Source organism: Zootoca vivipara, chromosome 1 (assembly GCF_965207765.1).
Source record: "Zootoca vivipara chromosome 1, rZooViv2.hap1.1, whole genome shotgun sequence".
In the NCBI taxonomy this organism is placed as follows: Eukaryota; Metazoa; Chordata; class Lepidosauria; order Squamata; family Lacertidae; genus Zootoca; species Zootoca vivipara.
The window spans coordinates 44,384,899-44,409,310 of NC_142582.1; the positions used below are offsets into that span (position 1 = coordinate 44,384,899).

The 24,412-nt window shown below is 40.4% G+C and overlaps 1 protein-coding gene and 1 long non-coding RNA gene across 6 annotated transcripts in view; one reads left to right on the top strand and one right to left on the bottom strand.

The window, feature by feature from the left end:
• SEMA5B (semaphorin 5B) overlaps positions 1-12,270 on the top strand; it is a 360,750-nt gene extending 348,480 nt beyond the window's left edge. For all 5 annotated transcript variants that reach the window (XM_035128943.3, XM_035128952.3, XM_088662258.1 and 2 more), the window contains one exon: positions 10,374-12,270. In XM_035128943.3, coding sequence (XP_034984834.2) covers positions 10,374-10,529 — 156 coding nt within the window. In that variant the 3' untranslated portion in view covers positions 10,530-12,270. The remainder of the gene's footprint in view (positions 1-10,373) is intronic.
• On the bottom strand, positions 255-24,351 carry LOC148687534 (uncharacterized). The gene is made up of 4 exons (XR_015948245.1): positions 20,999-24,351; positions 19,914-20,010; positions 18,693-18,787; positions 255-2,855 (listed from the first exon to the last, which is right to left on the bottom strand). It is a non-coding gene; the product is annotated as an uncharacterized LOC148687534 (long non-coding RNA).
• Between the last annotated feature and the right edge of the window lie 61 nt (positions 24,352-24,412).

Below are 24,412 nucleotides of genomic sequence, written 5' to 3' on the forward strand. Positions count from 1 at the left end.
TGTGGTTGACTAGCCTGTTTCTCCATCGTTGAGTGAGCTTGCTTTTGCCATCACCTTCATTGCAAACATATATGCTAGGAACATTACTAAGACATGTTTCTGAAGGGCCATGGTGTATCAATATTTAAATTGTGGAGATAAGCTCAGCATCCTATTGAAGGTTCAGGATTTAGATTTGGAACCATTGGGCTGTGCTCTGCTATGTTTGCATGCATTTTTACATACATAATATTTTTTTCCCATCCTCTCCCATGGCCCATCCAAATTTTCTCCCATGTTGCTTCTCAGAAGGGATCAAATAATAGCTACATTTGTACAGTTCTTGTTTTCTATTTATTGAATTTCCATACAGCCCTTCATCCAATGATCACACGACAGTTTACTGTATAAAAACACATAACAATAACCCCCACACCCACAGTTTAAAAGGCGATAGATTGTTATGATGATGGTAATGTCCATATAAAACATCACCTTTTTGTGACCACATTCTTTGCTTACTTAGAAGGCCTATCCGAAAGGAAGTTATCTCCAGAGTGTATTGGTTGCCTTGGCAACCTCTTTTTCAATAGAAATCTGGCACTTCTGCTATCAAGAAATGAACCTGACAAGCTAGCAAGTATCCCAGTAGTAATTAACACATAATAAAGCAACCCAGCATCTGTAATCAACAAAGTAAATTGTAGGCAGGGGGAAATACCTCTTAAAAGCAATTAATTAACTTGCAGAGAGCAAGAGCAGAAAGATTGCTATTCATAGTTTTAAAAACAGGCAGCAGGTACAGAAAGTGGAGCAGGTTGCAATTAGGCCACTCATTGGATTTGGAGCTTCCTTGGCAAGTAAGGTTTCCAAATGGCCCTGGCGATAAAGAAAAAGCAAGAACGTTTTAAGGGATTTCTAAATTAGTGCCACTGCATCGAAACAATTTTAAAAAATGCCCTTCAGAGCTGAAATATAGGTTTTGGCAACCGGACGCAACCCTTCATCTTATCAACCTGTTTGTTTTTGGAGCCTGTTAGCTAAATTCTTCAGAAGCAGCTTACCTGACCTGCAGCTGCCAAATTCCAAATGAAAAATTTACTGACTGCCAACAAACAAATGGGGATAGATCACCCAGGCCTACTGCCGTGTGTGGCAGTTCATTGATGGAGCTCCCTTGCCTTCCACCTGTGTGAAAGGGGTGAACTCTGCATTTAAAGAACTGCCTCTTTCTCTCAAGTCAGTTTCCTCCAGTCCTTATTGGCAGTGCTGTCACAGGCAGTTACTAACCCTTGATAATCGTAAATCCAGCTCTGTTGCATCAATAATTATTTTGAAGTTTAGATTAACAAGCTACATGCCCAAGAGATGTCTGGAAAAATAACAAGCCCTTATTATTTCCAGAGCTGCACTGGCTAAGTTGGTCTTCCTTATCAATGACAATTTCTTTCTGAGATGTAAGGAATCGGCCGTTTTGCTTCGTCACATAATTTCTTGCTTGTTTTCTGAGGGCAAAGGTTCATTTTCAAGGGAAGCTTAAATCTTCTATTAGGACAAAACTGTGTTCCAGAAATGGTTCGGTGCACATTTTTTGGTGATGTGGATCTTGGTGGATAAGAAAGCATGTGTCAAAAGATCTGGAATCAATGAACAACAATTTTCTCTTCACAAAAAATGAAATGCATGAAGCTAATAAATTTAAACCTTGAGGTATGCCTAGTTAGGGAAACTTAGAGGTCTCCTCTGACAAATTCAGAGGAATCCTATAGTACAACACACACACTGTATCCCTTCAGAGTGGATGGGAGATTTTATGACTGCATGATTCCCATTTCTAAAACTTCTCTAACATAAGCTAAGATTATGTTCTGGCTAAGCTAAAGAATGCAGAACAATTAGTGTGTCACAGTTCTTTAACACAGGATCTCTAACTGTACTAAAAATAGTCTCCTAGGAAATGGCCTGGATTCAGTTCACAGTATTTCCAGGTAGAGCTTTGAATATCCCCGACTGAAATCCTATGGAGCCACTGGCAGTCCATGTAGACCAGGGGTAGGTAATGTGGTGCCTTCCAGTTGGTGGATAGCACCACTAGACTGCCTATATTCCCTGAACATTGGTCATTCTGTTGGGAGTCCAAAAGACCTGGAGTGCCCCTACATTAGGCAATTTGTGCGGAAGGCAAGCAATGTGGGCTTGATCATACGCCCATGTAGCAGAAGAGCATGGTATTCCAACAGTGTGTGCAAACCATGTAGCCAAACAGCTCCAACCCTCTCCCCCGTTGCTTACCATATTTCTTTTTCATTAAAATAGTGAACACGGTAACATCTGGAGGGCACCGTTGGCTATCCATGGTGTTGACAGTACTGGGTTACATGAACCAATGGTCTGACTGTTAAAGGCAGCTTCCTAGCTGCGTGTGCCATGAACCCTACACTCTGTGTTCTCCAAGTGAGCCTGTTGCCCTCAGGTGCCTTGTCAGCGTTGAAATAAGATTCAGCTGCCAATCAACTCAGCTTTGTTGTGTAGAAATGGGGACTACCTAATTTGTCCTTCTGCTCAAGCAGCAAAATGTGTTGGGCCAGCTCCGTACTGTGGGCTTGCATGCTAGACTTAACTTGATGTCCGGACTTGCTCAGTTGCTTATTTGTGACTCTCCACCTCATAAACCAGGCCTCAGGAATTTGACTCTTTGAAGTTCTCATGAATCCTGAATACATGTGTCTATGTTCATCCATTGTCTTTGTACACGAAGAAGCTCATCTGGTTTGTGGGTGCAACTGCAATGTAGATGGCGAAGGGCAGGGGGATACTCATTCTTCCTTACTTAAATTAAACACAGAGATGCTTTGCTCCTTGTAAAATTATTTTGCCTGATATAAGCAAAAAAAAAAAAGTTTTAGAAGATTGCATTGGCAGAAAGTTGGAGTTAATAAGAAAGCACTTTTGTTAAGTGCAAGTCAGCGTGAACTTGTAGAAGGTAAATCATGTCACACAAATTAGATTCTTCCCCCACCCTGCTTCTCTTTTCTCCTGCCCCTTTCCATTCTTTTGGCTAATTAAATAAATATTGATCTTTACAGAAAGGAAAACACAATCTGGATCCTACTGTAAGTTTCTGATTGTTTCATTAATTTGAGGTATTTTCTTGGTCCCGAAATCATCCATTCCCTTCCACCCACCTACCCAGTAAGGTTATTCCTGTATAGGAAGGGGTCTTTAGCTTCAGATTCAGTGCTATGCAGAAGCTTCATAGTGGTAAGAATCCCTGACCTCAACTTTTGTCATGTACATTAGATAGATTAGGTGGGGGTGGAGCTTTGATAAGGTTTGGGTGGAGGCATAAGGAGTTGACAGAGAATGGGCCAAGGAAGACTCAGAGGGCAGTAAAGGTGCAGTTAAGTGTGGTCCCTTCCAACTCTACAATTCTATGATTCTAAGTTGATGATGATTCAGAAGTTGCTGAAGAAGTGGATCGTTAGAGGAGGAGAAAGAAATGGCCTATTTAACAGAGGAGTTAAGACTGTTCTATCTGTAGGGAACCACATGGTAGAAACCACAGAGACAGACACACGTTGGACTTAATCTAGGCAATTGAGATTGTCTATAAAACACAGGGAGTGAAAAGGCAATTATGAAGAGGACCCCATCTATGTGGCAAAGCCACATTGGTTTTACACGTTTCATGACAGAGAATTCTGGAAATGGTAGTTTAGTCAACATGCTGTGATTTATAAGATATCTCTTCCCCCACACCACCACCCATTCTACTTCAGGTATACAGTTTTCAGGGGAAAGGAACTGTAAAGTCTGTTTAAGTCTACAAAATGGAAATGACCAGGTGTCGGGGCAGGGAGATTTCAAGGTGGATCTGACACTTAGACCTGACACTGTTTTGAACAATGGAATCTGCTGTGTTTGGTGGGAAGAGCACCTGCCGGCGAGGCAATATAAAGCTCGCATTCTGTGCTTGATGTGCCAAAAATTGTAATGTGTTGTTTGTTACAACTTACAGTGAGGATGCTGTTGTCTCACACAGTAATCAGGAAGGCACAACAGGTTAGAACAGGGGTCAGCAAACTTTTTCAGCAGGGGGGGGGGCGGTCCACTGTCCCTCAGACCTTGGGGGGGGGGCTGGGCTGGACTATATTTTGAGGAGGGGGGAATGAATTCCTATGCCCCACAAATAACCCAGAGATGCATTTTAAATAAAAGCGCACATTCTACTCATGTAAAAACTCGTTGATTCCTGGACCGTCCGTGGGCCGGATTGAGAAGGCGATTGGGCTGGATCCGCCCCCCAGGCCTTAGTTTGCCAACCCTGGGCTAGAAAATGGGAGGTGGAATGTTATCCAGAATTTCCTGGAGCTCTGCCATTCCTTCCATTCTAAATAAATCAAAGTGGTGGTCAGACAGGGCACTCCTAACACTTCTGACATAGTGGGGAGGGGAGCAGAGAGTTAACAATCAATGGTCTATGATGATACAGAGTTTTCCAAAGCCATCTCTAGTATTTTATTTTTGTTTCTTCAAACCTCCCTGTTCAAAAGCTGTGCTTTAGCCACAGCATATTTCATCTGTGTTTTAACCACATCATATTTCAAAGAAAGCAAGATCTAATGACAAGGAGGTGGAACCTGCATGAGGGTGATTCAGGCATTCAAGTACATATGGATGAGATGTAAATGCTGTTGATGGCAGTAACCCATCAATCATTTCACTGATAACCTGCCAAGACACTGATGATTCGGGGGGGGGGGGTGTATCTTCTGTCTGCCTTGTGCAGAATATTCTGGGTTCTGCTGTCAGATCTTTTAGCCAAGGTTGTGGGCGAATATTTCAAGTCATCTAATCAGCCATTCATGTTCCATTAATTAGCAATAGCTTCTACAGTCCTTTGATGGTGCTGTTTTCTGTTCAGCACGAATGCATATTGTAATAGGAGTTGTTTACATCATACATTAGGTTGCAGCTCCTTACACCATTCCCTGCTCAGCCAGGTTGTTTGGGCTGTAATAGCGCAAGCTATTAAAACATAAGCACCTGCTGTTTTAGATACTGCACTTCCAAGTGAGAGTTCCAAAAGGGCCATACACACAAGCAAGGGTTATCAGTCTGCTGGTAATCATGATTGTAATGATCCATGGTATGGGGAAGGGGATTTTCTGTCCTGCCTATATATTGGCTTATCATGGTACTCATGAGTTGCCAACCAGCTGAGAGAGGAAAAGACACACACCCCATGCAGCCCCAGGGCAAAATTATGTGTGAGGATTCTCCTAAATTTTATTTTGCTGAGTATGCAATTGGCTTCACATGCAGGAATCTGGGATTTCTGCACTAAAAGCACAAATAAATAAACACAATAAATATAAATGAACAAGAAGATAGCTTGACCAAACACATTTTCCCCCTCATGCAGATGTTCTAGGTTCAATACATGGCATCTTGACGTAAAGTATTTTTAGGTTGCAGGTGTAACAGAGCTGTAACCATTCAGAGTAAACCAGCCTTCCTCAATCAACCTTGTTTGTGCCACAGCAAACCAAACCAGAGCATCTCTGAACCAGAGGATACCATATAGCAACCATGGGAAATACAGTCCTGGTTGGCACATCATGCTAAGCCAAACCATAACATAGCAAGTATGTGCAAGCTCCTAGGGAGGAGCTTGTAGTCTTCCCCAGTCATCCAAATCTCAACTCATAGTTGAGGCACTTTTTCAAGCCTATCCATGAGCTGTAACCAAAGTTTGTTCATGGTTTACAGCTAGTTTGTGGCTAGTCTTAAGAGAGCTAGATCATGAGTGGAGAACAATATGGTAAACATCAGCTGAGCTCAGTGCAGCACATCAGAAAAGAAAAAAAAGACCAGGGAGAATGTAGAATTATACAGAACATTTATGGTATCACATCAGACTTGTAAACAAAAGATGAATAATTGTTTGGCCAAACTGGCTCAAAACTCATATACAGGTCCCAAGCAGTTCAAGACAAGAGATTTGTCCTTTCCTGCCCTTGCCTCTGCTGCCAGTGCCAGCCACCTATCTAGAGAAAATAGAGCTTGGCAGGAGGAAAGTGTCCTTTGGAAGAGGATCAGGAGCAACAGGGTCAGTCATTAGGGCTAAAAGGAAAGGGAATGTCGTGGATTGTGGGCCAGGCAGGGTTAGTGAAGAAAAAGACACCAATAAAAAGGGGATGGTTGAAGCCTGGAAGCACTGGTGCTTGGTCATGCAACAATGAATGGGTGGCTGTTTGTGATGAGGGAATGAAGCAATAGGAAGTGTGTTTGTGTGTGAGAGTGGGGGGGGGGATTTGCAAAATACAGCCTTGTAAGTTCCAGCTACAGAAATTGTTTCAGGTTGCAACGAGATCTCCGCAATATAGCCTTCCTTCTGTCAACAGAAAGAAAGCCAGTTTCATCAGTCTGGTGCAGTACCCTTGGTGAAAGGGATATTGAATCGTGTGATATGTGGTTCATTAACCACCCAGAGATATACACCTAGATGCTGTAGGGAAAATATCAGTGCTGGAGACCGGGAAACAGAGCCTCTGCTCTCCTCCCATCCCCTGAAGAATAATAATTTCAGATGAAGCGGCAATCTTAAAAAAAAATCGGAGGACCTTCCAGCTGTGAAATGAGAAATAAAACTAGAAGGGGGTGTGATGTTCCAAAGCACTGCCTGACTTCTCAACGTCTTGTTCCCTTGTGGATGGTCATTTTTATTGCTGCTGAAAATAACACTTGCGGGGTCCAGGGAGGCAGAGATAGCATAGGAGACTTTGAACTACCTTTCCTTTCCCAGGAGGTGTTTGTGGCTGGGATAGGCACTTGCTTGTGGAGTTTTTTACCCTTCTATCCCTTGGAAAGTGCAAGATGGCAATCTCCTATCTTTTAATTTGATAGGTTGCTCTTTCACTTTTACTGGCTGTTTTCTTTCCTCACCCTTGATTCCCATGTGTGGGCTGGCAGAAGCTGTGATACAGCCACAGCGAGAACTTCTTTCCTGTAGTGACCCTTCTGTTGTACATCGTTTGAAGCTGCAGCAGCAATCTGTTTACAGTTTAGCCATCAGTCAAAAGAGTGGGTGAATTGCAGCAGTCTGGAAAGTTAGTAACGGTTTCTCCTTGAGACCCATGTCTTCACTGTGTGGCTTTAAAATTTAGACCCTTGGCTAGATTAGCAAATCATTTATTCCAGGGGTGGCCAACTCCCAAGAGGCTGCGATCTATTCAGAGTTAAAAATGGGGAGTGATCTACCCCCTTTTTTGGGTTCTGGTCTAAGTTGAGCTTTTTTTTGAAAGGAAATCAGTTTTTTGGGTTCAGGTCCTTTTTTTAGGGGAGCAAAACTTGCTGAGCTTCTTTCGGGGAGCCAGTGATCTACCACAGATGTCCAATGATCTACCAGTAGACCACGATCTACCTGTTGGACATGCCTGATTTATTCCATCCCCTCAACCCTCCTCCTCCCCCTCCCCCCCAGCAAAAAAAAGTGAAATCCAAATTTTGGTTCTTATGATTTTCATGTGTAACAAAGCCTCCCCTCCCCCACCTTCAGGCATTTAAGAATGTTTGCCACTTGAGTGGCAAAGCACATGTTTACAGTGGGCAGAGTCTGATATGAAAGGGAATGGTTTGCAGGTGGGAAACAGCATTATTTTTATTGTATTATCCCGCAGCTCTAAATATCACTTCAAGGGATGCTTGATTTACATAATGCCTGCTAGGAAGAGAAAGCAAGGAAGCTTACTGAGGAGGAACAAAAAGGATTTAGCAGTACAGCTTAGCTGAAAGCTATTAGTCTCTTCCCCTGACCCTCTTTAATTCATTGGGTCGAGTCAAATTGAGCAGTCAGCCATGCTCGGGAGGTGTGGCTCTCATGCAGTGAAGATTACACTGGCAGAGCAATGATGCATCTTACAGAGGTGTCATTACCTTATGGCGGTGGCAGCAGCAGCAGCAAGCCAGGCAGGCTTGTCACATTCGTCTTATTTAAGATCAGTGGATGCTGCCACTTAAGGGTTTGAATGTTTGCCTCTGTCAAATTTATGTGGAATATTAGCAGCCATTCACTAGCTCTGAATCTTTGCTGTCTGCTGTGCTGCAGTATAAAGTCGGGAGTGTGTTGCTGTCATTGGGACGTTCCAAGCAAAACCTGCCTTTGGCTTTGACCACTTGTAGTGCAGGCCCTTTTGTTATCTTGAGGCGGGATATCAGGCTCCCCAGCACCACACAAAAACACACCATTGATAGGCCCCACTGTTACTTGTACCCTCATCCTCTTTCCCCCACTTTTCATTCCAGTCTGGGTTTTGTATCATATGGGAAGGCTTCAAAGCCCAACCCTTGTTTGACCAGAGTTGGTACAACCATAGAATTGTAGAGTTGGAAAGGATCCTGGAAGTCACCTAGTCCAACCCCCTTTCAATGCGGGAATCTCAACTAAAGCATCCAAGACAGATGGCCATCCAACCTCTGCTTACAAACCTCCAATAAAGGAGAGCCCACAACCACCTGAGGGAGTCTGATCCACTGACTACACAGGGGGGGGGGACAGGAGATGTTATGACCAGTGAGGTGGCTTGCAAGGTCTTTACGTGGCAGGGATGGAAGTGGAAGAGTGGGGTGCTCAGTCAGTATCAGGCAAGCACATGGCTGCTGAGAGTCTCTGTTGTATATTGTGGAGATTTGGAGGCAGTCCCTATGCATCTGATTGTGCAGGAAAAACACCTTTGATTTTTGTTTGTTTTATTGTCGAACACTTTAGAGATCAAGGTGTAAAACAGCCCTTCCATGCATAGAAGATTCATTCTCACACAGAAAGGCACTTTTGGGTTTAACCCACTTTCCATCTCCTGTCTAAAAGCTTCATTGTAGCTAGTGTCTAGCTTCATTGTGTTCTAGTGTCTAGTGTTCTAGTGTCTAGTGGGCAGAAGGTAGATCTGTATCTACTAGTAGATCTGGGTGATTCCAATGAGATCATCATTTTCTGTTGTTCTTTAATAACCAAATTAACTCCCTCCCTTCCTAAATGATACTCTTGAAATGAAGAAAGGAGGAATGTCATTGTTGCAGGTGGTCATGGTGGGGTTGCCATCAGGAATAAACCTTTGTGAAGAACTTTCAGGGCTGGCAAAACAAATGCCTTGGGCTCAGAATTCCTCGATTCTTCATGCGTCCTCTGCAGCTGGCTCCGCTTCATGGGTTCTAGTAAAACCCATGCCCCTGCAAGCAGGAAATCCGCCCACCCCTGTTCTAGTGTGACAAGAGGTGCTTTATAAAGAAATATAATTGTACCTGATGCTATAGAATTGCTGGCGCTCAAGTGGTTTTTGACTAGGTTAGTGACCTGGTTAAGAGATCACCAAGAGCTACACTAGTGGTCAGAAGAAGGCAAGATACTGTCTGTTTCATTTGTAATAGCAACATCAAGATTATGGAATTATATATATTTTTAATCCTTTTCAAAGATGCTGTTTTTCACTGCTTCTTTTTCTGAATGTGTTCAAACGTGACAGACTTCTTTTTCTGGGAACAGAAAAATGTATCTGCCCAGCAGATAGATTAAGCATGAGCTAGAAAAAGATAAAGGGTGTGTTGAAATGGCAGTCAATTTTTACACCAGCTTATGGTGGCGCCATTGAAAGGAATTAATTAATTAATGCCCAGCAAAGGAAAGGGGGGGGATAAGAAATCCCTTATTCAAACATCAGTAATTAAAATGACACCTACATCCCACTTTCATTTTTTTCTCCATGCTGTTGACAACTACTTGTAACTTTGTTGGTTGTTAATTTTCTTCAGCAATCCTTTTCCCCTCAAATGTGACCATGCCTTGTTACTTACACTGTAGCTTACAGAAGTGACACACTTAATATCGGGGGGTCCAAACCTGGATATCTACCAGTGGAGATGGAGATCAGGTAAATGTGCACCTGCTCTTCCAAAGCAAAAGAGAAATGCCCTTTTGGTTTACTCTTGGGAGGGAGCTGGAATGAAACATGTAGACGGGACCCCAGTCTCAGTGTGTGCAGTTACTCCTAATTAGGCCCAGCATAGTTGCAGTGGCGGGTGATGGAGATGGTGGTGGCGACCATCAAACATCATGCCACCAATATGGGAAAGCCATGTCTGCAAATCTGGAGAAACCCATAGATCTTGGTTTGCAGTAGTGGTTTGGCTCAGATTGCCCAAAACACTGGCAAAGCCAGGAGGAGTTGTGGCCCTATCCACAGAAATTTCTCTGTAGAGAGCTACAAAATACTTAAGAAGACACCTTAGAGGGAAGGTACTAATATAAAATTGCATTAGAAAATGGAATATGTGAGCTTTTTGAACAAGGGAGGGAAAAGAGTGTCTCTATAAATTTCTCTGTTTTTTTTCCCCCACAGACACTTAACAAGAACAATTTAATACCAGATGACAGGACCAACTTCTATCCTTTGCAGCAAACAAATGTGTACACAACCACCTATTACCCCAGTACACTGAATAAGTATGACTACAGGCCTGAGGCCTCCCCTGGAAGGACCTTTACCAACAGCTGATGATGGACACCAAGAACTGGATCGCTTCCTTTATGATTTTTATTTTTAAAATTGAGTTTATGGACCAAATATTGGCCCAGTCTCTAGATGTAAATATTATACAGTGGGCCTTTTATTTTCTCTTTTATCAGTGGTCTTACTTTTGAGTAGTACATCTCCTTAAGTGGACCCACTGCTTATGGACAATGGACCATCTTGCCTAAGATTTTTTGAGGAGTCCTCAGCTAGAGACATCACATACTGCTATAGATATTTATGGCTGGAGATGCCTTTATGTCTGATGCCATGACAGTCTAAGAACCAACCATTATGTGCTAACTTTGTGTGGAATGGTACTTGGCTACCCAGCACTGCTTCAGAAACTCAGTGGACATGGAAGACAAATGCCTTCAACGTGCCGAGATGCGTCCTTCATAAGCCTACAGGTTAATGCTAGTATGAATGTCATCCACAAGAGAAGCCTTATCGAACATTGTGCTCAAGATTCTGGTGTTTAGGTTTGGGGGTTGATCAGTGTGTCATCACCATTTCCTGCGACACGTTGAAATAATATGCAGCCTTCAATGGGGGAAAAAAGTCTAGTGAGATAAACAGAACAAAGATAAGGTACTTCACACAAAACTAGCATTTTGAAACATTTCCAGTCACAGTTTTGAGGAAAATGTAGGATGACGTAACCTGAAGTATAGGTTTGGGTGCTTGAAGCATGGGCTCTGGGTAGAAGAGAATTTATCCCACTGGGGAAAATATGATGAGTGGAACAAGAGCCATGCAATATCCTGATTTTGGAAGGGGTGGGGCAACTATTTTCTTTTAACTTTGATTGTGGTAGTCTCTTAAGGAGCTGCTAGATTGATGGCCTTGCTGTCCTTGTTGAAATCACCAAGCTTTGTGCTAATGCTGATTTTATTTTTTATAATTTTTTATTCACGGGGGGGGGGGATGTTTTGAGTTCAGTTTGTCTCTGAAGAATGTCTTCATAGCATAGTCTAACCCATAAAGCCTACTGCAGATTCCTTCAGTGTCTTCCAGCTAGTACTTCTCCATGGGAGTACAATGTGCACCATCAGTTGACAGTGTCCTTCTGTGTCTGAGCAAGAAGAAGAAAAAGTAATTCTGCTTCGTTAAAGGTAAAAAATGGGGTCTGTAGCCTTTTCAAATAATAATCCAGTCCAGTTTTGAAATGTTATTCTTTGTATATGTGTGATTGTGTTAGACCAGTGCAGAAGCCATGTCGTCTTTGGACAGGTGATTGTCTGACATTCATGTCTAGCCAATGCACACCACGCTTTAATGGACATTCCCAGTGTGTCTGGCAATGTGAGCGAGTTCGCCATTGTTGTTCAGCATAACTCCTGGTGCTAAGAGATGGAGACTGCCACAATGCAGAGCATGTAATAAGGGTCCCGGCATGAATGATGAACAATTCCAGAGCTTGGGGATTCTCCTCCATATCTTCTTTCAGCAATGACCATATCTATTTGCAGTTGCTGGCTTGCCATTTGTTTTAGATTCAGGTTCACTGTCTGGCAGCCAGACCTGTGCTCATTACTGTTGTCACATTTAAAACAGATTTTGGACATATAATCTGAATGATGGCACAGTTGAGACCATTAACAACTGGTCAGTGGCTTTGTGTTCATGATGCAAAATGGCTAGTTTGAATAGGAAGAGCAATCCAGTACTGATGCCAATGTCTGATGTTACCTTATGCAACCATATATCATAAAACATTGGTGCCTAAATTGTGAATGGTATCAGTGGGGCTGAAGTAGTCTGGATGGGTGCATGGGCTGTAGATTTTTTTGGGATTTAGATATGCAACCTGCTGGGGTTTTGTTTTGGTTTTTGCTGTTTGTTTCCATGTGCCCATGACTGAGAACTTGATCAAATCCAGACTCTTCTGGGGTTTTTGTTGTACACATGAGGCTCTTTTGAGTGCAAAATCTCCCATTCACCTGACAAAAGAAATGATTGGGACACTTGCTCATAATTGAGCTCCATCTGAGCCTCTATATTGTGTAAGAAATGGCTGGATCAGTGTCACTGTTTCAGAGGGTGCTGCAAAATTGTAATTTATTTTGCAACAGTTCTTAAAAAGGTATATATGCAAATGAATTAAACCTTTTGTTCACTCTTTTTGCCATAAAATAAGCCAGATCTATTTTTCAGTTAGATAAAGACTAGAATTTATTTTATTACATAGAATATTTTCCCATTCTGGTTATGCAGCATATCTTTCTTTCTCCAAATGCCAGAAATCAGGGCAGGCTAGGGGATGGATATTTTTAGTTAGGATATTCCAAATTCATTCTTCCCAGGCACCTGAATGTGAAGAATGATACCCTTTCAAAAATATGAATGGCAATTGCAACGTGGGTGTGCAGATGCCATTTCAACAGAAAGTAGGGTGAATGGGTGGAAAAGAACATCTGAACATTTTAACATTCCATTAATGTTTCCATGGCAGTGCAGTTCTTTAGGGGCAACATCTAATGCAAAATAAGAGCAGTTTCTTATCACATGGCAGGTTAATGACAGAGGACATAGTGACATTCTTGCATCCTAAGTTAATTTAGTGTTTCAGGCACCCAGCTGCTAATGTCCACAGTAGAGCGGTCTGATTCTCTAGAGGGGTTTTCTAAACACCTGGTATTTTTTTATTACACTTGGGGTTGTCATAATGGATGTTGTAGTACACACGGGAAATGTATTTGGTTTGGCAGTGTTGCTTTTGACAGCAGGGTTTAGCCAGCAAGGAAACAAAGCCCCCTCCCCTGCCCACCCCAGTGTTAGATGTGGAAACTGAATATGCAAATGCTTGGGAATATCCTTCAGAGGAGCAATGCATTTTTGCCATGGGGAAGAAACCCAGCTGAAGCACCCCCTTACATCTAGTGGGGCACTTTGCACAGAAAGTTTCTTTCGAAACTCGGGATTTCCTAAACCAGTTCTATGTAGCAGGAGGCAGCCATTAAAGTGTCCAAGTTGCATGCAACCCCAGAGGTGCTGTGAGGAGGACTGTGCCCAAATTCTTTATGGTCAAGTGCTACAAAGGATCTCTCATCCACTTTTTGTTTTACTTTTTTTAAAACCACCTTTATAAGCTTAGGCAACATCTACGAGATTTAGTTGAACAGATTTGAAACTAGGGCTTTCATTTTGAGAGGAATATGTTGAACCCAGGGAGTGGGACAGAGAGCAAAGAACACTGCAGATTCTTTTAGAACGGAGGTTTGAATAATAGCAACTACAAATCCTATTTTACAAATCGTATTTTGGAGGTTGTCCTAACACTTCACTTTCTCCAGGTGCAGGGAAGAAAATGGCTTTTCATATTTGGATAGGAAGATGTTGTTAGCTTTTGATTTCAGAATCATAACCTGTGGTTACTCAAATGTGAGGAACTATCACCCTTGTGTTTTGTCTCTTTTTGGAAAAAATAATAATAGGTTTTTGCAGGAAATAAGAAAGAGCACTACAGTTGCCCTGCTTTTATGCATTCTGATACAGCAGTTTCTTACAAGCTGCCATAGAACTCTCCCTCTCAGAAAAGGGGCAGAAGACATATGTATTGTTTCATAGCTGTGGAGCTGCTGCTGGAACTGTTAAAACGAATGTGGCTAAACCTTGCTAGCAAGGGAGCTGCACACATCATAGAAGGTGTGCCAGACTTTGGCAAGTCCAGTGAGTGGAGAGTGCAAGAGCTGATCTAAGTGAGTAACGTTTGCTCATCTTTCCTGCTGCTTATCCCAGTGCCCTCTACTGCTATAATGTGACTACAGAGAATGTTTAGACTGCTAAGGCAGCAAAGCTTAATCACCATGCTATATGGGAGCCTTACACAGATTTGCTTTCTGGCAGCACCAGTTGTGATGCAGTTTCTTGAACCTGATGCTGTTTTGCCACTTCTGCCAAACTAGTATTGCAGCAATTGAATCTGCCCCTTTGGTTTATGAGGCTTTATATTTTAACAAATATACATTGACTTTATTGTGGCAAAGCTAGTTAAGAACACCCTGCTCTTCAATAATATGCACATTCTAATAGAGAAGGGGGAGAACTTTCTTTATGTTAAAAGGAAACCTTTGAAGAATAATGAGGTAATGGCATTGGAAAGGTGGTGATTTGAGTGTTTATTCATCTCTTGCAGTGGCTCACCTATGACTTATGAGTTATACATATATACCTGCTGCCTTATTTTTTTATTTTATTTTAGAGAATGAACTTAGATGAAGATCTGTGTAGGAAGTGGGTATGATTTGATCCCTTTGCAGGGCGGGGGTATAATTTAGGATTGCTCCCCCATTCTAGCATTACAAAAATCTAATGTTAAGAAAAAATTATATCCAGCAATCAAACTAATTAACTTGGTCCATTTAGTCACACCAAATGTCGGACTTTATTACACAAGCAAAATAAAAACATAAAGTTCACCATAAAGTCCTGTTACTCAAATCATGTGTATGTTTATATATTTATAACACATACAAATGGTATATGTACTGCTGGTCTAAAAAATAAATTTAGAATAATAAAAGCAGCACTTGGACTTGAGGATAGGTTTCAAAGGGGAACCCGAAAGAGAAAATGACAGACTTTAACAAAAACATTTCATAGAAGAATGAATTTTGTTGTTCAATTAAAATTGAGGAGTTGACTTTTGTAGCTAGAACTGTTCATCTTCCCAGCCCACAAAAAATCCATTCCTGTTAAGAATGGCAAAGTAAACAATGTTTGTATTTGCTCATACTTTATGAATAAACAGTCCAAATTGACTTAGTATATTGGTCCTATTGTTTTTAATTATCAGTAGAGGTGTGTGAAAGTAGAAAAACTAAGCTGTGAGAAGGACTAATAATATTAACATGAGCTGGGCTCCTTGAGTTCCATTTTCATTTACAGTAAGCCTGCAACTTTAACTTTTGCACATTCAGCTATATATGCCCTGGGGGGGATTAGAAAGGGAGCAGGGTTCTGGGGAAAATGACTTTAGCCATCCCATCCACCATTGAACCCAATGTGTTTTGAGTATATGTGGTTTTGGCTTCAGGCACAATCCCCAGACTGTAACCTCCAAGCAAGTTGCAGGTTTACTGTACTGCAAAAATCAATTGCTTTCAACTTGGTTAGGTGGTATCGTAGATGCTCTTCTACAGGTAAATAAATACTCTTTCATCTTCTAGGCTACTATTCCACGTTGAATGTAATGATGTTAAGGGGCTATAGAGTGAATTTAAGAAAAAATGGGTGACTTCTGACCTTGCGGTTGTTGGACGCATCCAACTTTACTTTCAGTATTTAGCACATCCCAAATTTAGCCATCCCTATTTCTTTTTGCAGGACTTCATTTTGTACCTGTTGAAAATGAGTTGCGAGGCAGAAGGAACAGAGAGAAAGCTACATATATTAGTGGCTGTAGAGCGAGGGACTGGTATATATATCAAGTTACTTCCTGATTTTTTTTAAGAGGTATGAAATGTCCTCAAGCTACAAAATAGGCTGTAGTGCACAGTAGCCTATGCACACAATAAATTTTAATTTTAAGATCTCACAAGACTATTTTTACTATCACATGCTAAAACTACCCTTCTTGAATTAGTTGTCATTGTGAGGGACATCCTGCTATTCCCAGTGGGAAGAAAACTACCGTTGGTGCAAGAGAGAACTTGCATCCCACTGGAAGTAACAGGTGCAATTTTGATCCAAACTGCAGAAAGAGTAAACTGGTTAAAGCCCCGTTCCCACAAAAACACACCAGCCCCATCTAGTTTACCCTTGAGTTCTCTCTAAGTTGAACTATTCAGGTGAAACCTCGAGCTATTTTCTGGAGAAACATCAAGGAATTTTAACAGCATTAAAGAGCTGGACAAATTCTAGAAACCTGCCAAAGAGAGATTCCTTAGGGGTGATCTCTGCTATTTATGCCAGATGTACTTTCCAGTAAACAATGCATTCTAAATTAGCAGCTGTATGTCTGGCTCCTAAGCTCATTTGCCTGAAACCGAAACTCCACTATGCATGTGAACACCGTTCTTGCACAGGTAAGACAGTAGTTTTTGTGCATCTTTTGCTGTGGGGTCTCTGGATCAGGAAAGTAAACCTCATTTATTTGAATATAACTATTTAGAATTGGCTAGCTTTTGTGGTAAGGCACTCGCACTGTCAACAGCCTAGGATAGAAAGCATGGGTTGCAATACGATAAAAGTTGTTTTCCTGCTTCTTTGTTATCTCAGATCCCTCGCCCGGACCCAACTCCCTTCCATCTCAGCCAGCATGACCACTGTGGGTGTTTGGGCTGACCGCACTGGCAGAGCACCCAGTTTGGGAAGGCTATCCCAACATACATATTGTGTATCAGACACATTGTGCCAGTGGTGATATTTGCTTCCAAATGCTTCCACTTGTACTAAAATAATCACATCCTGTCCATATATTTATTATATGGAAGGTTAATGGGTCTATTTTCCTCTAGGGGTTTTCTCTCGTCATAAGAAAAATACCATCTATAAATAGGTCCTGAAAAGTACCGGCTTCCTTATTACACGTTAAGCCTGCATTTATTTGCAGTGAGTTCAGAGCTATTACATCGCTAAAGCAGAAAAAAAGCCCTGAGGCTTAATTTGAGCCAAGACTCACTGGTGAATCATTTCAAACCATTGTCAGTGCAGTGGCTTAGCCCTGGAATACCTAAGGACACTGTGCTTTTAACCATGTGCAGAATATTCCAGCCCAGTTTACTCACCAGTCCATCTCCCGGGTCCAAATATGTGATGTCTTAAATAGGCATGCACCTCTTAGACACACCAGCGTTTGTATCAATTGTGAATACAGTGGTACCTCTACTTACGAATGTTTCTACTTACGAATGTTTCTACTTATGAACGGCGCTCCGTCCGCCATCTTGGATGTGGTTTAGATAGGATTTTTTCTACTTATGAATTTTTAGATAGGGACTTACAATTTTTTTCTCCCAATGCATTCCTATGGGATTTGACTTACATTTTTTTTTTACTTACGAATGTGCGTTCGGAACGCATGAAATTCGTAAGTAGGGGTACCACTGTACAGACCATTTTCTCCCATCTCCCTCTTCCGCTTCAGAATGAACCTTTAAGAACACACAGATCCTTTGTTTGTAATTTGAAGGGCAAGTTTTTAAAGATAAGACCATGTTTAGTGAAGGGCAATTCTTGAGTGTGAGGACCTGAGTCGCTAGTAGGAGGGCTGTGTTGCAAGTTTACACTGAGGTCAGGAAGAATGCCATAAAGGCTTGAAGTACAGAAAAGATAAAAGTATGTAGAGGTCAGTCAGCTGCACAACTAACTACTCTTAGCCAGTATCCAAATGTGTGCATATTTGAAATGCAATCTAATTCATTTTTAACAAGTAAAGCATGAGGAAACACAAATGGGAGATGAAGATGGGAGATGCCTCCACTCTATTTTGTAGCTGAAGTGGAGATAAATGACAGCTCTTTAGTATATAAATAGAGATAATTATTATCACAACAACAAGCAAAGTATATGCCTTGTGAAGCAAAATAGGGGGGGATTATCAGACTCTTGTGAAGGCACAATACCCTTCCTATGCAACTGAACACAATGGTACTGTTAGAATAAAGGTGATGTATACTTTTAACCACTGCCTTTAGACACTGTGAATTTTAGGGGTGGGGTGGGCTTCTGTATTTTTATAAATTGTACTATGTAAAGAAGAATTAAGAAATAAAACTCAAACAACCTACTAAGCTTCCGAGTTGTTTGTCAGCAGTAAATAAGATGACAATGGAGTTTAAAGCTGTGGCTGAAGCAAAGGTGCTTAAAGAAATTTATCAATAGTAGCTTTTGGGCAAAGTCCTCATATTGCTTCCAACTTTTGATGTAGACATAAAATCCATGGAATCCAAAACTTGCTAAATAAGATTAGGGTTCTGGCTACATTACTTCATCACAGGGGAGTAGAAAGAGCAGACATTCCCTTTATTTCAGAGTGTGTGCTTGACAAACCACCTTGACACACATTTATTTGGATATCACAAAGCCAAATGATTTTCAGTAGCTACTAGAAATGCAGCTCCCAATATATTCAGATAATGAGAATACTGAACTAGTATGGAAGGTGATGGTACCAATTATAGAAATGGTACAAAACAGAATTACCTCTCTCTATGTGGTGGGGTGGGAGATGCCCTCTGGAACAGTTGTCAACTATCCCTTAAGGTTTCTTGTGGGATAGGAGATAAATTATTTCCTGTCTGAAATACAAAGTAAGGAAATAAGTGCAAAGTAAGTTGTGATGATAAAAAGACATGAAGAAAAAATGTTCTGGGGTAAGCAGGGGCAATCCAAGTCATCCTATGTAAGTCTGAAATAACCACTGAGAATAATTATGATTCTGAGGAGGACTACACAGGACACTTATCTCCTGGAGAAACAAAAGGTAGTAAAACAACCTACACTGCCCTGGACAGATACTTTTCAGAAAGAAGGAAAGAGACAGATTGGTTGCACAGGAGACCTTCTACCCAAGTAACCATTGGATACAACCCTATACAAAATTAATATACCTTAATCCATGATACATTGAAAAATGCATTAATTCCTACAAAAGCTAGTCAATTAAACAATCCACACTTCATTAAATCAACTGGAGGAAAATTTAAATCCATTACTTAGACAATCAGCATTTAAATAAATCATAACTACGTTTAGCAATCAGCTAAACAAAACTTAGTCATTAAAAAACCCCAATTAACTGTCCTACAATTCATTCTAATTGATTTCCTCCCAAGAGTAATACATTTTTAGGAACTTTATTGCCGCAAATTAATGTTTCTAATACAGAAAGCCAAAGGAAAACATTCATCGCATGTTCACTCTTACTTAACTCAAATTCATCAGTTCATAATGCTGCAAATTCATTGTAGATACTAATCTCCTAATCCAGAGGTTGATCATTAATTCCTCTGTTTATTGAAGAGTATCAATACTTGGTATCTAAATGGGATTCCATGCTCTCGTCTGCTGAAAGCAGTATGTATCACACACACAGCCTATTACAAACATATCTCAAGACAGTTTACAATAAATCAACTAAAATGAATAAAAATAATCCCAACACCATTAACAGTCAGTACAAAATTCAACTTTAAAAGTTTGACAAATGACTGGTATCAGTAGCCAGCACAACAGTGTGTGTGTGTGTGGGGGTGACTATTCCAAAGAGTGGGCACCACAAAAAAAACCTCTCTGGTTGGGAAGATGAGCTTCTGCAGAATGCAGAACAACCAGGAGGGCCTCAGTAGGTGACCTTAGTGAGAAGACAGGTCTGTACACTTATTTTATAGTATAACCTTTAAAATACAAACAGAATGTACTTACAGGGACAAATAACGTTTCCTTGCAGCCTTCAGCCTTTTTTGACTTCAGCCTTTGTTCTTGCCAAACAGGATGATCCCTTCTGGTGGTGGTGGTGCTGCTGCAGAAAAATATTTATGGAACAGTAGCTCCTACCTGGACAGACTAGTAGTTGGAACCCAGGCTGAAGGAATGTTGCCTGCTTGCTAAACCAAAGCACTGAAAAAGGAGAAGCAAGGCAAACCATGTGGATAGGGGAGAGGGATATGGAAGTAACAACTCCCTTCGTTGCTGGTCCTATCTTCCACCATGATAGCTTATCCCTGAGAGTAAGTGAGTCACTAAAGAACCCAGCAAGCTTCATAACTGAGTAGATTTTCCCAGTCCAAGCCCAACAAAAGTCCAAGCCCATACAAAACACTGCAACCAGTAAACTTGGAATTTGCTTTCTAAACATCTATTTAAGGACACATGAATCTCTCTATCCATGAGGTGTTAAGACCATCTTGAATGAAAATGCCCACAAGCTCGTTATTTCGTAAACATGGTGAGTTCACCCAGCTCTGCCAGCTTCTCATGTGAACTGTTCCTCAGCTTTGCATGTGCAGGCAAAGACTGCTTGCTCCAATGAGGTAGGACAAGGCTTGTTCACATTATTAAAGTATTCAACTCTTGTCTCAGATAAGTCATCGTTTTACCCTCCAGATGTTTTGGGACTACAACTCCCATCATCCCTAGCTAACAGGACCAGTGGTCAGGGATGATGGGAGTTGTAGTCCCAAAATATCTGGAGAACTGAGTTTGGCTATGCCTGACCTACATCTCTTCTCTTAAAATGAAACTTGAAACAGTTGAGGCAAATATAATTTCTTATGTCTTGCTGCCTCATTTGGGTTTATTTAATATTAATCCATTGGCACATAATTCTGTATCAGTGTATTCTGTATGATCAAACGGTTAGACTGAATTTATGGAAGTGTTTTAATTTATTAGCCTATGTTTACTGGCTACATCCATTTTTTAAAAAATTATGTACTCAACCAAAATATACCGTAATTTGCCACTGTAGTATGACAAGGGCCTTAAAGCATAATCCTACCCACACTTACCTGTGAGAGCCTCACTAAGCTCAGGGGGGCTGATTTTTACTAATGTAGATAGAACATTGCACTCTTAGTGACTAGTTCCACTTGCCTGAAATACAAACAAATGAATATAAGACTAAAGTTTGACCATCAGAATTTCTTTAAATCTGGAAGGGTTACCAGCTCATTTCCTGCCCTATTTTAAAGGCAGAGGACAAATAACAAGGCCTTTAAGATTCCATTAATACATAATAATATTGTGCCCCTGAACCTTTTGGCTTCAGACAAACACCGTGAATTTTACTAGCTAGAACTTCAAACAGGGCTGGTGGTGTGGTTTTTTTTTTTAATTCAGCTTTAGACCCTTTTGCTATATATAACCAAGAAGTCAATAGACTTGAATTTCCAAGGGCACTGCTCTTAAAGCAAAAGAAGAAGAAAATGGGCTATTTACTTGCTTCAAGAACCAGAGCCATATGATCAACATTTACAGGCTGAAAGACTAGTCCCAATGGTCTTGAAATAACATTTTTTATCATTGTTACATATCACTATAAAATTTTGATTGAGGGATGATCATAGATTCTTATTGGGAAAATGTTATCGCTCTTGTCCCTTTTATTAATCAAACTAAAGACCATGGAAAGTGACAAGAGTCAGGGACACTTGTAGTTTATGTTCCGGCGCAACTGGAAATTTATATCACAGTCTTGTGCTGAAAATTACACCATAATATCATAAAAAATAGATTGGATTTCTAATAACCTGAAACCAGCTACACCTGCATGCATAATGCCTCATTCCTAGTCAATCATAAGCTATAATTTTGAGAGTTTTCATATTCGCAAATGTGCCTCTGGGAATTTATTTTTTTAATGCATCCGATTAGAAAGTAATTGAGAGGCACCAGATCAGTAAAAACAAACTTAGTGTGAACTAGATTGAGCTTTCTCCACTAGATTCCTTAACACTTTACATGCGGGAAATTTCTACATGGAATTGTGTAGAATTAAGGCACATCTGTGCACAATTAGCACATCCATACATCCTTTGCTAATTGGTCTGCAATGTACAGTAGTGCCTCGCTTAACGAATGCCCTGCTTAACGAAATTTCCGCTTAACGAAAATTTCGCTAGACGAATTCGTTTTATGAAAAATTCGTCTAGCGAATCGCGGTTTCCCATAGGAATGCATTGAAATTCAATTAATGCGTTCCTATGGGCAAAAAAAAATTCAATGCATTCCTATGGGATTCGCTAGACGAATTTTTCATTATAAGAAAAGACCTGTGGAACGAATTAAATTCGTCTAGCGAGGCACCACTGTAATGCTAATCTACTCTTCAACTGACTCAAACTACAACATCTATAGGAAGCAACATGTTTGTCCTTCCTCCTTTCTCTAGTTTTCCACAACAAATACACCAAAAAATAAAGAGCAGAAATTCTAAACTTTGTTTTTGTTATCCAAAGCATCTCTCCTTCAGTACAGCACAAGTGACACTTACCTGTGCCTTCAGCTTGTCTGTTAAGAATACAAGGTAACATGTATTACCTTCGTCCATAAAAAGCCAAATTCAGGATTAGGACCTAAATTTACCAGGTTACTATTAAAGCCATCCCATTTGAAAAAGTTCACATCAACAGAATCAGTGTTAGATGAAATCTGAGGCATCACCTTGATATTTTTGGCCCAAGTCAGAAATGACTGACTCATCATATCAGGCATAAATGTTGTACATTTTTCTAGGTTAAACAAATACTCTGAGGAAAATACATAATAAATGTAACAAAACATGTAAAACTTTTTTTAAAAAAAACCCACACATTAAAACTCTAATTACAGACAGGTGTTTTTACAAGCTCTACACACCACGAAATAACAGCCTATGACTTCAAATGTGTTGTTCCTCCACTGTAACAAGCTGACGAGAGTCCAAAATGGTTCTGCCTTCAGCCTAATCCTACACAACCTGAAAGTTCACTGTTTCACTGAACCAAATACAGCTAGTATAATGAAAGGTATCAGGAGATCATTTTATTTATTGTAGCTGTTTTAGAACATGGCAACCCCTCTTGGAACCCTGGAACATTTCCCTAATGTATGTATGCATTTAAGTATACCTTCCCTGCTATTTAAAAACGTATTCTTTCCTAAAATTTGGCAGAACAGATGGACAAAGTTATGTGTCGTATCCAAATCCTGAATCATCATCTTATAGATTAAAGAATGGAACAGTACCGTAGCTTTTTTTGTTTACAAGACACAGCTTGCCACAAAAACCAGCCCTTGATGGGATACTTTGAGGCCAAATCTGAAACTAGAAACAAAGATTCTGTTGCTTGTGATTTGGAAGATCATCTCGTGGAACTCTCTTGAGAAAAGCCCAACTTATTTTTGAGTTTTGACAATTCACCAAAAAATTGCATGTCCAATTCTTCTGGGAGCTGGCCCATTTGTACAATGACCTGGAAAACAATCCCCTGTTAAACCTGTTCCTAAGCTTGCATCTTTTGCCAACAGACATATGACAAAAAGCCATGTTGGAATCCTCCACAACAAAGCCAGCAGCGGATACCTCAATGAATATTACCATTGTTCTAGGATATTATATGGTACCCAAGCACAAAAGATGACTCACAAGCTACAATTAACCTTTTTAATGTGTATCAAGTATTACACAAGTTAACACCAAACACTTACAGCAAGATTCCAATTTAAAGAGACCTCCAAAGTGATAGGTGAAGTTTACGTTTCTAGATGTATTAGACAGTGGGTTTAAAATAAGTTTTATTAAAAAATAAAAGACATCACAGACACAATCCATGAGAAACCTGTCCTACTTAAGTTCCAAAGGGAAAATAATAATGAATGGGGATAGGGCAGGACCAAACCTCTAAATTTATTTCCATGAGATGAATGCAGGATATGCTTCTGACAGATTGTGCCCCATGTCAGCATATTAAATACAAAAGTAGAACTTGCCCTAAAATAAAAATATCCTTTTTTCCCTACAAAATTACAAAAAGCAAAATGCTTACAAATCCTAATGAAATCATTTTATGTTCTATGTTTTTGTTTTTTACAATTTCAGGTTAAATTTACAAAAAATCATACCCACAAATGAAAGGGAATCGTTTTTACTACAGGTTCACACTAACAGGCCTAGTTAAAACAAATCCTGAGATGCAATTAAAAATCCATGCATTTTTAACTTATAAAACTTTATCTGAAACATAAAGGTGAGGATACTGGGTATCGCAGAACATGCAGAATTCTGACAGGTGAACGACTATCATGCATATAAAAAGGTGAGTTCAAAGAAAAGCGTAGACATGAGAAAACAGTGGCTGTAAAAATTAGTTAAGTTAAATGTGGAGTTACTGAATCGAGGTTTGTCGTGAACCTTAAGCAAACCTAAGATCAGACCAAAGTGT